The sequence below is a fragment of the Astatotilapia calliptera genome, chromosome 13 (assembly GCF_900246225.1).
Source record: "Astatotilapia calliptera chromosome 13, fAstCal1.2, whole genome shotgun sequence".
Classification (NCBI taxonomy): Eukaryota; Metazoa; Chordata; class Actinopteri; order Cichliformes; family Cichlidae; genus Astatotilapia; species Astatotilapia calliptera.
Window position 1 is genome coordinate 12,640,788 of NC_039314.1, and position 16,923 is coordinate 12,657,710.

General features: G+C 38.0%; 1 protein-coding gene across 1 annotated transcript; it reads left to right on the plus strand.

The window, feature by feature from the left end:
• The first annotated feature begins 1,583 nt into the window (after window positions 1-1,583).
• On the plus strand, window positions 1,584-14,674 carry hmgcll1 (3-hydroxymethyl-3-methylglutaryl-CoA lyase like 1). The gene is made up of 9 exons (XM_026189169.1): window positions 1,584-1,871; window positions 4,211-4,288; window positions 4,770-4,877; window positions 5,251-5,346; window positions 5,546-5,694; window positions 6,239-6,302; window positions 6,738-6,926; window positions 13,249-13,374; window positions 13,754-14,674. Exons 1-9 carry the CDS (start codon window positions 1,776-1,778, stop codon window positions 13,871-13,873), a joined length of 1,026 nt encoding a protein of 341 aa, XP_026044954.1. The 5' UTR covers window positions 1,584-1,775; the 3' UTR covers window positions 13,874-14,674.
• Window positions 14,675-16,923: the final 2,249 nt, after the last annotated feature.

A 16,923-nucleotide genomic window follows, 5' to 3' on the forward strand; every position in this document is an offset into this window, starting at 1 on the left:
CAGAGACATCCCCTTTCCTGTCAGGGCATATCTGTTTGCCTAATCTACACAAACTTGGAGACTATGTTTCTTTACAGAGTTTAATCTTCTTAGAAGACATCTTAAGGCTGTGCAGTTGTTTCACTGTGTTGGTGACCTGCTAATTCGAATGCACTGTCAATTTCTTTCGCTTCTTTATTCTACTTTAGTTTGAATTGCTGAACAAAGCAGATATCAATCATTTTTGAATTTTGCAGTCACACAGATTTATTGATGCCATTATACAACAATCCACTATTTGATTATAGTGGACTCTAATTCACATTTTGAGAAATTCAGTAGCTCATATCTAAAAAACTGAAATTATATGTGAACATTGAGACTAAATTTTGATCATTTGTTCTAGTTTTATACCATTTAAATGTCAAATGCGTAAGCCTGGACATACAGTTTTCCTTGTTGGATGAACTGTGTTCTGGTAATAGTGTTTAAACTCACCTGCATTATATTGATTCCTTAGATGGGGAAAACCCCTCAAGGCCAGTTCTTTAAAGTGACCTTCCCCAGCTGGTTTTTGTCAAGAAGATAAACCATAGATGCTGAGTTTCCTTGAAAGCTGAAATATGAAAAGGCTGGTTCGGTTTAAGCGGTTGATGCAGTTATCAAAATTATACACTAAAAAGGCCTTTTTCCCCCTCAGGAGTCCAATCATTCCCCTCAAAACAGACGTCAAGTACAGACTTAGATGAGCTGCAGTTTCGGATTCACAATCATCTGAAAAGAATTTCAAACCCAACAAACCACGAGCACCATTAATATGAATTAAAGTTTATCTGTTGGCAAATATAATTTAACAAATACTAATTTGGAGAAATGCACTGCAATCAAAACCAGATTTAGATTTAGTTTTAGTTTAAACCTTTAGAATAATGCTGCTCTGCTTTTATTTCATTTTTGTACCCAAGAGGAGCCTTTAAAAGTCATTAGAGGCAATACACTCTTTAGATTAAAACATTTAGGGTGACAACTGACAGTCATCAAATTTTAGGTCTGCTACAAAAAAATGTCTTTCCCAAGGCTGATCGCATGAGTCGCCCTCCTCCCCTAGGAGATTGAGGTACAGGTCTCTCATCACAGGGCAGTTCAGCTTGGTGAGATGGTTGAATGCGAGGACTTCATTAAGCCCCTCTATTGTTAACATCTGGGTTCAGAATGCCTGTTTTCTCTGGTAAATGTTGCCTTGGCTTAACGGGGGATTTTATTACAATATGCAGTTGACATTGGCAGCAGTGGCACGCCTGGCAATGGAAACTGTTCCGCCGGTTCAGGTCACAGGAGATCAATCAAAGCAGGCTGTTACACTGAAACCTTCAATTCTCAGCAGTACAGGGAGGTGAATGTGTATGTGAACTTGTTGAATCAATTAAGAAGAAAAAAATCACCAGCTTTCAAACTGAAGGAAGCACCTTTTCCTGGCCTTTATTTTCTTTATTTCATTCATTTATTTTCCTTAAAAATAAAGGAAAATACTCCTCTGTGCTTAATTTCCTCTCTCGCTCTCTGGCCTCCTCCCCCCACTTTAGGAGATGTGGTTGTCATGACAACCGCTGAGTCATCCTCTACTGTAAGTAGCCATCCTCATATTTAATCTCTGCATGCAGCGAGGCCCTCCGCCATCCAGGCCTGCATTAGCACACGGATGCGACACATTAATTTGCTCTGGGTAGTTCCCGCGATCTGCGAAGGTTATTCCCGGAGAACACGGAGCTGCAGCGGGCTGAGCAGCAGCCACACGGATGGGTAACGTGCCCACCACAGTGAAGCACTGCCTGAGCTATGAGCAACTCATCGAGGACTACCCGTGGCTGAGACGCTGGCTGCAGGAGGACAAGGTGGGCGTCGGTTTTCCTTGTTTTTATTCAACTGCACATGTTCGGCCACATGACTTCCTCATGACAGAGCAGAGAGGAGCACAACACAAGGCCACCTATGCGCAGATGCGCAGATGCTGCTGTAACTAAGGTGGTTAAAAAAAGAAGAAGAAGAACATGCGAGTACCTTTTTCTCAATAAGAGTATTACGTTAGCATTATGTATGTTTGGGGTAATAAAATACACTCAATAGAATATGAATAGAATAAAATAAAATACAACAGAATATGAGCTGCCCCAGGCTTCATTTTCAGTTGTAATGTAGCCTATTAGAGGTAAAAGTAGTGTAAGTGAAAGAGTCCGCTCGATTTTATTCCTGCATTTTCGAATTTATTTTCACTTTTACTTTATAACATTTTTGTAATCCAAAGTATGAGTATATTTTACAAATAGTTCATGCCTATCTGTAAAAAACGTACATTTCACTCATAACAGTTAAAGATATTACAAGCTAAACCACATGCAGTACTGTGCCAAAGTCTTCAGTCAACTTTTGTTTCTGTATATGTGGTTTCCAAGTCTTTTATGTAATTTTTTAACTTCTGGGTTGCTTTTTCACTCATTTTCAGTTCAGTCCTTATACATAACCATTTTCAGAGGAATGTGTTTTGTTTGTTTGTTACACCACTTAACACTGAGCCATGCATTAAAAGACAGACAACTTAGTAAAGATCGAATTTTAGCTTAAAACTCTGCATGGTGTGTAGTGTAGCCTTAAAAAAATTGAGGAAACTAGTCAAGTGGATAAAAGAGGAAATGTCACACCTAGAAAAACTATCTATGGTAGTTAAACAGTGTCTGTTCCTCTTATCTAATTAGTCAGGATAAAATGTGGAAAAGAACTGACACAGGAACTGAGAGCTACATCTGCCTCTATACTTAATCTATCTACTGTTCACTGAAGTCTCAGTGGAAGAGTGGCTGTACAACAGTCTGTTGTACCTGTCTCCTGTCTCCTGTCCAGCTATCTGTAAAACACGAAGAATCCTCTGTCATAGTTTGGGACTGGATTTCGGCCAATGGTGTTTGGGATCTTGTCAAAATTGAATTATGAACCCAGAAAAGTACCATCAGATTTTAATCCACCTTGCATTACCACCTAGAAAGGGTCTGATTCGGGAATATGTTCATTTTTCAAAATGACAATCATCCCAAATACACTGCCAGTGCAGTGAAAGCATACCTGCATAGAAAAACACACAGTGGAACACTATCAACCATGGATTGGCCTCCCCAGAGCCGAGACCTCAACATTATTGAAGCAGTTAAAGCAGTGTGGGATAATCTTGATAGAGAATCAAACAAAAGGCAGCCAACATCCAAAGAAGGGCTTTGAATGTCCTTCGAGAAGCTTGGAGAACTATTCCTGAAGACTAAAATAAATTACAAGAAAGCTTGTCTAAAAGAGTTAAAGCTGTGTTGAAGAATAAAGGTGATCAAATCAAACATTCACATTCAAGCTTGTTAGAATTGCACAAACACTGTTTTCGTGTAATACACTGTTTCCATGTATGTTTGCACACGTTTCAGCAAACAACTGCATCTATTTTCCATTTTTCTAGTAAAATATAAAGAAACAAGGGGTAGCTAGACACTTTTGCACAGTACTGTATATTTCTGAGCACAGTACTGTGTGCTCAGTTTGTTCTGAATAAATATTTGATATCTATCTTCCATAGATATAACACATTAGCTCTTTACCCCTTGAAAATTGACAAAGATTAGACTAAAAATTTAAACTGAGTGGATTCTTTCACATTTCAGGCCTGCTTGTAGAAGAGTTAAGCTGGGATATCGGTTAGCTTTCTTTGTTTTACTGCTCCCCACTGGAAAAAACTTAAATAGATATTTTTGACGGCTATAGTCAGATATGTGGTCTTCACTCTCTGCTTAAATATCACTGTTGCTAGGTTCATATTGTAATCTTTAAGGTCTGTTGAGGTTTTGCATTTAGTTCAACAAGGGTCTTTTTCTTTAAAATTATAAGGTTGAGATCAGGAAAAAAAAATACCTTGATCCTCAGAATATTCCTTGCGGTTTTAGTGGAGTTACTCTAACCCTTCTTCCCAGCCTTTCCTCTGTGTCACATCTCATGAGTTTGCATCTTAATGACATAGCAAGCTTATATTTGGGTTCTAAAGTTTCAGCTGGGTTGAGGTTGAAAGTTATTCATGTTAGAAATAACATGACCTGGAGCATCCCACGGTAAAAGGATGGCTGACTTCTCCGTGTTCTGTGTCTTGTTGAGCGGTGTTTCTCTTTTTATTTATTCCCCTCCCCCCCATTTGATATTTTCCCAGACAATTACAGGACATGCCTATCCAGAGTTTGTTAAAATTGTTGAAGTTGGGCCAAGAGATGGACTTCAAAATGAAAAGGTATACTCTGCAATTACAATCACAAACCTTATTTATATTTATGGGTACCTTTGTTTTCTAATACTATACACAATCCTCCCTGGAAACTCCCATTTTTTTCTATACATATAACAATTCATAACATATGGGTTTTGTGCCATAATTGCTAGAAGCATATGTTTCACATTGTCTTTGAAATTGAATAGGAAAGATGACACAGCTTCTGGCTGAGTTCACTCTCTTTACCTACCATTTAGAGATTATACTGGATGGGGGGGAAGTAATTTTATTTCTACAACATATTACCTGAAATTTGGCATATAGCGAAGCTATCTCAGAGTTTTCAGCAAGTGCAAGATTGATCATGTCAAATATGGCTATCTGTATAAATAACACGCAGCACAGCAAAATACTAAGCCATATATCTGCTTGTCACATCTCCAACTGTATCATGAGAGGACTCAAATACAAAATAAGCTATTTCAATTTCATTGTTCTCCAGGAGATTGTTCCAACTGGGGTGAAAATCCAGCTGATAGATATGCTCTCAGGAACAGGCCTGTCTGTGATCGAGGCCACCAGCTTTGTCTCTTCAAAGTGGGTCCCACAGGTAAGAATTCTTCTTTTTGAACTGCAGTTAAATGCTGAGTGATTTATTAGGCCCTCTTTCTTGCTCCTCTAGCATCCTTGTTGGAGCTGGAGATGGTTTTGGAGAAAGTATTTTATTCATTTTCTCCTTCTCAATCAAATTGTACCCCTATTTACTACTTGGATACAAAGTCAGACGTTAACACGTGTCTCCTTTTGTACTGAGAAAAATGATAATTAATTTGATCTTTAATGCTGCCTTCAAACGTGTGAAAGCATTTGTGAATTCCCAGGAACATGTTAATATGTTATTATGTTATTACCTTACCTATGTTATTGCCTGTTATGTTGTTACCTTTAACATCTAATTAATATATCTTCCTCCCTTTATTTAGATGGCAGACCACACTGATGTACTCAGAGGAATCCAGAAAGCATCTAATGTTCAGTATCCTGTTTTGACACCTAACTTGCAAGGCTTTCAGGATGCTGTAAGCATGAATTTTCACTTCAGCGTAATGACCTGTGCTATATACCTTTACTCATATAATTCATCATGTTTACTCAAGCTTGTCAGTTTGAGTTAACTGTTGGCACTACATTGTTTTTATTAAAATAGTTCCTGCACTTACGTTAGCGTGACTCACAGTGAACACGGTTTTACAAGTTTGTTTTCTCTGGCGATTTAAGGTTGCAGCTGGTGCTACTGAAGTGGCTGTGTTTGGGTCGGCATCTGAAACCTTCAGTAAAAAAAATATTAACTGTTCTGTTGATGAAAGTATGCTGAGGTTTGAGGAAGTCATTAACGCTGCCAAAAAGCGACAAATTCCAGTTCGAGGGTTAGTATTCTGCCTATTAATTCTCTGCTACAAAAATGAAAACAAAATGAATGAAATGAAATGAAAACAATTCCCTTGATTTCTGAGCTTCACACAGATTTTCACTTTTCCCCATAGGAAAACAGGGCATTTGAACATACTGCAGTTTTTATATAGAAGAAAACACACAGTTCAGTAATGATACTGTTATAGCAAAGTTCCAGATGTTCACCAGGACTATATCTATGCATTAGTAAACCACGAGGCCAGATGAGGTAAACCAAACAGGCTAACTTTTACTAATGTGGGCCTTTTATCATATCATGGAAATGTGTGTGTGTGTTTTATTTTATTTTTTAAATTATAGGAACTGCTTTGCCCATAAAGGACACCAAAACACTAATAGGCTTCTGGACACATTGGACCCAATTCTTTTTTTTTTTTGAAGAGCACACTATAGTATAGAAAATGTTCAACAGCTTTTGACGTTTTTTTTTTTGTTTTGTTTTTTTGTCAGTTGCTGAAACTGACAAAATAATGATACTTGTTAACTTTATCTTCTCAGGTATGTTTCTTGTGCCCTTGGGTGTCCCCATGAGGGACACATTGAACCTTCCAAAGTGGCAGAGGTAGGATTGTTCTTTACACTTACAGGTCTTTTAAAACCTATCTGTTCATTTATTTAAATGATCTAAACTAAACTGAATCGTTTCTTGAGACGTTGTTCTGGTTTTGTTTTTCTGTTTTTTTTTGTTTTTTTTTTTAACTTGTTTTTCCTGGAATTAATTAATTTTGTGGATGTCAGTGCTTTTCGATATATATGTCAAAACTCAAAGCTAATTATTGTCAGTTCATTGCTAAATGAAAAATCACAATAAATGTTCATATTCTTTCCGTAAGCACAGATTGAATTAACTGAAGAAATGTAAAATATAGCATTTATATTCTCTTCCATTTCACTGCCTAACCAAACATAACATGGTACTTATATTTGGAAAAAAAAGTTATTTTACTATGTAATCCTCTTATAAAGAGAGCATTTTCTATATTTTTATTATTTTTAGGTGGCAAAGAGATTATATGAAATGGGCTGCTATGAGATTTCCTTGGGAGACACCATTGGTATTGGTACTCCAGGATCTATGCTTAAGATGCTGCAGAGGGTGATGAAGGACGTGCCCATCAATGCGCTTGCAGTTCACTGCCATGACACCTATGGGCAAGCACTGCCCAACATCCTTACTGCACTCCAGGTAAGAACACGGGTATTGTGCGGCCAATAGTCTCAAAAGTACTTATGCTTCTACCTATGATGATTTTGTTTCTTATGTTATTGTTTATATTATTATTATTGTTACTATAATTAATATATCCAAGAAAACAAGAAGTTTTAACGGTTCATTGCCATGACACCTATGGGCAAGCACTGCCAACATTCTTAGTGCACTCCAGATAAGATAAGAACCCCTAAGATGTGGTACTGCCAGTAATCTCAGAACCAGAAATTGCTAATGATCTAATGATGATTAGATTTATTATTCATTGTTATTTATAGTTATTGCTATTACTGCAGTTGTTAATATTATGAGTACTGTAGCGACAGAAAGAGCTCTTAAGTCGAAAGTAGAGCAAAGTCTTTGTCAAAGCAGTTAGCTTGACAAACAAAGAGAGCAGATGGAAATCTGAAAAGGAATCAAATAGACAGTCTAGTGTGTTTAACTAGAGAACTATTAGATGATAAAAGCAACAGATGACACCTGTTGAGGATCAGCTTGTGACACCAGAACGTTTCCAAGCTTCATTACGGTCCTTAATTCTCCATCTGTCATGAAGTACATGACAGGATTATCTTATTTAATGCCCTACATCTGTCTTGTAAACCAGCTTTTGTGCAGCTATTTCATAAGTCTAAGATTAGACATAAAATACATTAATAATGACAGCAAACAGTCAAAAACTTAAAAACAAAAATTTAAAAGTAAATGAAGTTAGTTTGTAAATGGAAGTCAATAAAAGAAGGAGACTAGCTCCAGGACTATTGAAAGGTGGATAGGGTAGGAACTGTGAATTTTGGAAAAATTCTCTGAACCTAACAGGCAGCCGAGAGGGATCTTTAAAAACAGAGGCAATCAGACACAGTTCAGCTAATTTGTTGGTGTGATTGGAGGGTATGGAGGTCTCTGAATAAGCAGAAAGGTAAAACAGTTCAAAGATCCAAAAGAATAAAGGGATAATATAAAGCCTGACAACTCTGGGAGGACAGATGTGCCCACACCTCTGTTGTGAGACAAAAACCTTCTGATTCTTGTGGGAGAGACATAAAAGGTGCTAACACTTTTAAGTGGAGAGGTCTGTGTTAAGCGTATAAATGCTGGTAAAGTTAGAAGAGGAAGCCCTCTTGCCGTAGTTTGTAGTGTAGATTCTCCTTTTGGACAAGCACAAGACAGCAATGCATCGTCCTCTTGATCCCCATATCCTCTCATGTTAAATTGTCTGACAGCTTTACTTTCTGCTTTCCCAGTGGATTTGGGGTACCTTTGCCTTCACATGCACATCCCTCCCCCTGTGATGAATATGAATGTTCTCGTGGAGAACCACAGACCGATTATGGATAAATGCCCGGCCTTTGCATAAATCAATGTAGTTACTCATGATGACATGAAGAGGAGCAACCAGATGTGGAGGCAAAATAGAGGTGGTGATTCTTGTTCCAGGATATCATTCAACTTTCTGCCAGCATCATAGAGATCACAGGTCTTTGTTTTTTTTTAGGTTGATTTAAATCATTATCCCTGCTGGGAAGCATCATTTGTTAAACTTCTCCCAATCCATCTTTTTAGACACTTTTCAGCTCACATGCTACAGTCCATTGAAATACAGTGTCCTTTCTTTGCAACGAGAAAAAGGAAAAATTGTTTTTATTTTCCGCTGGAGTCAGGAAAAAGGAAGCCAAATAATGTAATATATCAATAAGACTGATGTATAGTTATTTTGGCCATATATGCCACTTTAAAATGATGTAAAACTTTTTATTGCAAACTTTTATATTAGAGTATTTCAGAGCTTAAAATTTTTTTTGTTTTTTTTACGTTTTAAAAAGCGCACATATGTGCCTAAGCTTTAATGACAGTCTGTCAGTCTATGGCATGATGAATGTGTTCTCTGTTGTGTATGTGTAGGCTACAATGGGACACACAGAGAACCAGAAACCATCAGTCAACGAGGAAAATCGGCATTAAGAAACATGATCTAAGCTTCCCCACAAAGCAAGATGATTCACAAACTGCTTTCAAAAAGAAAAAAAAAATCCCAGAATCTTAATGAACTTAACAATATGTATTGTACAGTTAAAGGTATACACTCTATAAGTGCATTTGGGTTGTGAATCTTTGTGAAGGAGCTGTCGTGGGGGCATTTGTCACCACTTTGCCTGTTGCGAGCCAGTAAACCTGACATATATCCAAACATAAAACAGAGGCAATGCAGGCAGGGCTGTATCAGTTTTACTGGAGCGCATTGTCACCACAGAGGAGGAAGCACACTGGGGGCTGGGTGGGTCAACAGATGTGAGGGGGTCAGCACAAAGGCTCACCTATTCAGTGTCTATTGGACAAAGCGACTGAGAGCTAGGTGGATCGAAGGGCCCTGGGGGGGGGGGGGGGGCTTCTAGCTCGTCTGCCGCTTGGCTGTTGAACTTTCTGACAATGGCGTGCTTAAAGGCCAGTGGAAAATGATCCTTTCATTTGCTCTACGGTGAGCATGTGATGAATGGTGCTGCAGCTGCAGACGCAGCTCTAGAAACGTCTACTCAAGTACTTTATTTTACTCGACTGTAAACGTTAGTATAGTATTTATGCTTCAGTTTGCACAAATCACTGTATGACTGCAAATGTAACGTGTAAATGAAATCATTCATTCATTCACTAATGTTACACATCCACTAAAGAAACTGTTGTTCCGTTGTGAAACTTGCAGTTGAACACTTATCCCTTCTAATAATTATGATGGAATTAATCTAATATTGTACTTCTCTGGTACAATTTATGGTCAAACATTGTTCGGAAAGGCAGCTGATCCATGTCATGTAAAGAAGCAAATATTTTTAAGGTTAAATCTGATTCTGAATGGTTTGAAAAAGAAAAAGTACAGAGAGATGGTGAAATTCCTGCGTGGATCATATTTACAATGATTCATTGCAGCTGCCCCATGGCCACAAGAAATAATAGCAGCCAGGGATATTTAGCTCACCATTTGCTCACCCATAAACAAGTAGGAAATTAAAGATTTTATCATAGTTTTTCATTACTGTGTGCCAGAACTCCACACCACCAACTGGGAGAGAAATGAATTCCCCCAGTGCTGTCAGCCCTGAGTCACCTCTTTTGTTCCCGATAAAGACATTCCTTAGTCTTTGTACCTTTTTTCAGGAGGTCTAGGGGGGCTTTGTTACAAACCTACCCTGGCAGGTCACACAATGACAATGTATGTACTTAGATTTCACAGGCTTGGCAAGGAAAATTATTTAATCTTACCTGCAATTTTGGTGTATTGTGTACTACTGCAGCTGGGGAATACAGTATAACCTGTCTGGGCTCACACTAGAGATCTCTACTGACAATAACATCCATCTGCAGTATTTTCTTTTGTCTCCATACATGAGACTCTGTTCAGCCTTAGTTTACTAACATATTTTACTAACATCCAGTTACCTAGCAGCTGTGTTGAGCAGTGTGTTGATAACTTTAGTGCAACTTTATGTTGACTTCTTTGACTGAATGGTAGAAGTTATAATGGATAGTTATAAAGGATCATTTTATCTTGTGACTGGTGATTTGCTATTTCAAAGAGTGAAATCCGCTCTGAATCAAAGCCACCGACGATACTTTCTGTTGAGTAAACAAGTAAAATCAATTTCAGCTAAACTAGAAAATATTTATTATAGATTATTAACTTTTTTTAAAATGAGCCCTTGTGACATACTGGAATATATATTTAAAAGACAACCGTAAAACCCACATAAATACCACAAAAGGACAAAATAACAGTAAAAGAACATTTATTTTTCTTTTTTCTGTATTCTTAGGCTTTATTTTACTTTTTTTTTTTTAACTATTTAAAAAAAAAAAGCTTTTAACATGTATGTAAAGGAAGCAACACTGATGTAATAAATGGGTCAAAAAGCTCATTTTCATCTGCAGCCCCTGGGACGATTGCTGTTATACAAAATAAATAAATACAGATGAAGAGCTGAAATATAAATGTTTATTATTCAAAATCAATAAATAATTTAATTAGCAAGTACATAAATTCCTAAGAAACTGGATTATCTGTGAATTTATTTTCTTATATTTTTTCTTCAATTCCAACCAAATTCATGTTTTAAGGTGATAAATATGTTATATTATTATTATTATCATTAGTAGTAGTATTTTTAGTATTCATTTACATTATATTAAAAATAGGATTGCATATTAAAGTTGAATAACTTCATATTTGTCACATCACATTAGTCAAACTTTATTTTCTTTTGGAAATGATAAAGTAAAATGTGATTTATTTATTCTTTAAGTGCTTGTTTGCCTTTTGCTGTCCGGGGTTCGCTCCTCGAAAGAAGTGATATAAGTGTCAGCACGGGATCCGTGACAGTTTCTGTCAGCCTTTCGGTTTATGTAGTCGTGGGTGAAGCATCACTGCTTCGTGTCCTTCGCTGAATGCACACTCTTTCTTTCGCTCGCTCTGTGACGCAGTTATAAAACCAAAATGGGAGCTTGTCCATCTTCAGCCTCGTCCACTCAGAGCGCAGAATGTAAACAAGCTTATCCCAAATCATGCAAGTTTGAAAATGTTCAGTGTCTTTACCCAGGAATGCATTGTTTTTATATAGCCGCAGCTCACTCAGTATGGCTTTTTAACACTGAGCACACATCTGGTTTCTGGGTAGTGTGAACCTAACTGAGCATTGGCAAGCCCGAGCTGCTGACCACCAGTTCCTGCGTGATTAGTGTCCAGGGGTACGGGGCACGCTGCTGAAAGGGTTTGTTCTGTTCCTCTCGGAAACAGTACGCTGAAGACCTGTGACCTTATAGCTAGAAGCGAGAGGATTGGCATGGCAGATTACAACTCTGTGTTTATACTACAAAAAATTCTGCCTAGTACAATATCCTGCTCTGGCTTTAACCAAGGTCTGGAAATCTCGTGCACTGCACACACCGGAGTAGATCTCCTCCTCCTTCTACCCACCTCCTCCTCTTCCCTTGCCAACATAAACAGCAATTACGGCTGGCTCAGACAGCCCCCTGAAAGAAGTAGGTTCTTGTCTGGAGGAAAAGCAACCAATTAGCATCATTGTTCCAAAAAAGCAATAGAGATTCTTTTAATTTAACTTGCTTGGTCCTGCTCTGTGGGGTACCGGTCCTTCATGACCCAGTGCCACTGAGAGGATCAGTGTGTTAATTTTGTCTCACTGTAGGATCCTCTGACATCTGGTTCTACCGCGGAAGCTGGAAAACATCTTTAATATTCTCATGACAATCCCAGGGACATGTGGAAAACATCCCAAGACCTTAGTCCATAATGACTCTGAAAACTGAAGGCCTGTCTTGGTGTGAAAACAAAGGTTTTATTCATGACTGGGTCGCGCACGTCCATGGCAAGAACAGTGACTGTGTGTCTTTGAGTAATATGGGCATTCAGAGAAAGAGTAAAATGTGCTTCTGTAAATTTCAATGTCAACATCGAGCTGCAACAAAAGCACCGGGGTACTGTTTCCTGGGCAGCCTTTTATAATGTTGGGTAAGCTGTCCAACAAAAGCAACGGATTGAGAAGAACAACTGAAAACGCATCATTAATTTTCATATGGAGGCCAGGCGCTCGCTATCGTCGGCAGTAAAAAAAGGAAAAACTTTCCCACAAATTTCAGCAGTAATGTTTGTTGTGAGCGCTGGTGAGCCAAAAAAAAAAAAAACGCAGTAGAGTACACAACTTGAATTTTATCTCTTGTATATTCTTACATTCGTGTAAACAAAGAGGCCCTTAGAAAGCAGAAACATTTGTAATCAAGGAGATCAGCGAAATAGTTTGCCATTAATGATTTTTTTTGTAGCACATTTGTGTACAAATGCATTAAGTTTATTGGCACAGTTTGATTGGACACTAAGCAGCCAAGGGGAAAAAAAATGTCTTCTCGATGTGGCAAGAAAGTGAATCCCTATGGTGAAGAGCAGAGTCGTGCTGTAAAAACATGAGTAACCAGGACAATCAGAAACATATGAAATCTTCTGCTCAGCCTTTATAATATTCCTGTCATATGAACAAGGCCATAATTATGTGGTGCTGGTGGTTTGAGCTGACAAAGAGGATGACTAAGCCATACTGCGGGACATTCTGTGCCCACTCATCTTCAAGCCTTAAGCCCACGGTTCTCAGAAACAGCTGTAAAACACAACCACAGGCCTGGCAAGGTGCGCGGCACCAGGCAGAACAACCCAATAGAACAAAGATCTTTGTTCCTGGATTTTACCTGACATGAAGTCTTTCACGGATTTGCCGAATGCCTCTGTTGTTTGTCCTTGCAGATGGGGGTCTCTGTGGTGGATTCTGCAGTAGCTGGCCTGGGAGGATGCCCTTACGCTCAGGGTTCATCTGGCAATGTTTCCACAGAGGATGTTCTCTACATGCTTCATGGCATGGGCATTGAAACAGTAAGTATGACTTCACTGTCTGGTGTGTATGTACACTTGTGTCTAATCTCAACAAAACCAACGTTGTACAATCTTTCAAAGCTCACTCACATAAACACATCGTTCTCCAAACATACTGCCCTGTAACAGTTTATTTGATCATATTAGTGGTTCTACATAACTTGTGCAAGACTGTGGTGTTGCACACACTTCTCAGGAACAATTTATTTAACAATTCCTACCCCTGCTGGTAGAAACGATTCACTGCGGGTTAATTTTCTGTCACCTGTTACACGTCTTCTTTTAATTTCAGTGAGAAAACCTTAAACTTGCCATTTCTTGTTTATCTTGTGCTTATTATATTAATTGCACTTTTACTGATGCTGGGATGTTTTTGCAGGGTGTGAACATTGCCAAAGTCATAGAGGCTGGTTCCTTCATCTGCAGTGCTTTATCTCGCAAGACAAACTCCAAGGTTGCCCAAGCAAGAAGCACGGCCTGCTGTGATGCGTCTCTGTAATGGAACGTCTTTAAATATTTTAGTCTGTTCCCTTTAAAGTGCTTCCCCGTTGTTGCTGCCTTCAGATTTGTTGCCTATCTGTCTGTATTTGAACTACATTGTTCCATGTATCTCTTGCATGTCATCTAAATAATATTGAAAACTATCTCATTTTTATTATTTTTTTACTTTATTGTTCATTTCCAGTCTATATTTGCCGTCTGAGTACCTTTATAATCTGCTGAACACATGCATCTTCCTTGGCTTAGTTTTTGCTCTACACAATTTTTGATGTAACAAAAGCAAGCGTCGACCGCACTGAATGGAAAGTGACAGGAAGCTGGTAATTATCAAGGGGAGTATTCATTTGTGATTGAGGTTTGTGTTGACGGCTCGATAATTTATGATCTTATGATTTTATTCGTTTGCATTGATCAGTGGCCTTATAAAATTATGTAACAGCGTATTATAATCCTACGTGTATGAGTGCCTCCACATGCACCTTGCTTCTCTGAAGACCTTTTGTGATTTCCTGTGAACTTGTATAAATAATTCAAAATAAGACAACTCTCAAATTACCACAAAGATAGCATTTTAAAGGAGGCACAGAGGAGTTTTTGCCATCAGGTTTGCCAAAGATCCCTTAAAAAGTTCCTCTTTATAGTCTTTTTTTTGTATTTCAGAATTTTACCACGACATAAACTACTTTCTGAGACAATTGTCTCTGTAAAGTTGTCCTTTCATTTTTTGTCATGTTTACACCCTGCTGTGCAATCTGTAAATCAGAAAGTAAAGAATAAAAAAATCAGTTGTTAGCTCTTCTGTCCTGTTCCTCTGCGGCTTTCTTTCCTACGGCTTAATTGCATTCACCTTACATCCCTATTTTCAAAAATCAGACTAATTAGGATGCCAGCATGATGCCAACTGGGAAAGAAAAGCACTCCACACTAATGAATAGATGTTAGATTTGCATAAGCGTATTAAATTGTGATAATTGTCTGCCCATGGCGGTCCATCTTAATCACGTAACAAAAAAGAAAATTATGCATTCATGTGCAGTTGCACACAGACTTAGTCCTGACCTGTCTCCACCCCCAAGCAAAATTCCGCCTGTGAACCACATTTAGTCACACCTGATACCCAGTGCTCCCACTACAGCCTCGTTAAAACAGTTTCCATCTCTAAGAAATGACCGATGTTCAAACAAACAATATTTATTGACAATATATATTTTTTTCCAATATTAATATTAAACCTGGCTTACCTGGATAGTTGACTGTGCATTCATATTCCCCAGTATACCCAGGAAACAGTAGCCAGTGTCCATACATTGCTGGAGATTTGGTATCTACAGTTTTTATTTGTGTAAATGCATTTTAACAGAGCTGTGCCTTATAAACACAGTAAACACTTATTAAAGGCACTTATTAAATGTATTTGACTCTCACTTTTATGAGCCAAAAACTCACAGAACATAGTCATGGTAGTAGCTACAAGCGAGCCAAGAAGTTATGCTACTAACACAGTAGTACCTAAAAATAGCACCACAACTTTACCCTCAATGCTGTTCTCGCCCTTGTGAGTGTTTTTTGTTTGTTTGTTTACTTTATGTTATCTTTTAATGGCAAACAACAACTTTAGTGAGACATTTTACACCCTTTTGGGGCCCTCTACTGGCCACATGGCTCCAAAGTGGCTCTTAGTTCTGACCTTTGTTCTCCTAGATCTATCATTTATGTGCAGTGATGTGTCTTGGGGAAAATACATAGAAAGAGGGGAATTAGATAGCTTCAATCCCATAGTTATCAACTGTGTAAGTGAAATTTTGTAATATTAAGATCATATAAAATCTTTTGAAAGATGAAAGGCTTAAACAGCCAATAATTTGGGTCAGTTTTTGTCATGCAAAGCAAAAAGTGGAAGATGAGAAATAAAAAATAAATTACTGTCATGGTCCCAGAGTTTTTGTGGATATAAATTTTGGATTCTTAGATTTGATTGTTGTAGTGTTTGATGTTTTGGATTCCTGATTTGATCTCTTTTCTAATAGTGGCTTTGATGTTTTGTGATATTGTTGAGTCTTTGATTTCTACGATTACTTCATGTTTTTTCTAGTCTTGCAAGCCTGTGTTTTGGTTCATGTTTCCATTATTCTAGTTGGCTGAGCTTTAGTTTTACTATGATGGGGTTCTTTTCTAGTTTTCATTGACGCCTGTTTAGACGAGGCTCTGATTCTTGCTATTTATTTTCCACTCATTGTTTGAGTTTATCAATTGCTTTTAGCTCCCTTATGCTTTGAACCTCATGTCATTATTGATATCATAATAAAACAACACCAATACAAAGGAATACAACCTTTATATTAAATTCCAATTCTAATTTTAATCAAATTTCTATCTGCTGTTATGTAGCACAAACATGAAGAAAACAAAGCAAAAAAATTTGCTCTGTTTGTTGTTGCCTACACTGACGGGTGACTTTGGCTCCACACCTAAACAGAAAAAATGGGTACAATCCGGGGGGGGGGGGGGGGGGGGGGGGCTCTAAGACCAGCTGAAGTGAATAGAAATAAGTCCCAGTAGTTTCTGCTATCAGCACAAATGGATTTTAATCACATGGTATGTGCTGCTTCCTCTCTTTGTGGATTTACACAGCCTAATTCAAGAAGATGTAAGCAGATGTTACATGAACTATCACAGCTAATGCCCACCACTAGTCTGTATGAAGCTAATTTAAATGTGGAAGTCAGTGAATGAATCCAAGCAGCACCACCAGCTTAAATTTATTTTCATGTCTACTGCCTGTGATTGTGATCACCACAGTCACTCTGCTCCATCACTAAACTTCACCAGAGTACAGCATACTCTGGTGAACTAACCCTGCATTAAACTGCCAGATATTTTCATATGATCAATATCTGTTTGATAAACTATAAAATGAACCAAACCTTTAAAATGTAAGCTTTACATTTCCAGTATATCAAATGTCACCGAGAAGTCCTCAGCTTTAAAAATAACCTCTTTTTCTTCCTATCCTTCCTTATCCTTTCTCCATCTCTGAGTGAAGTTATC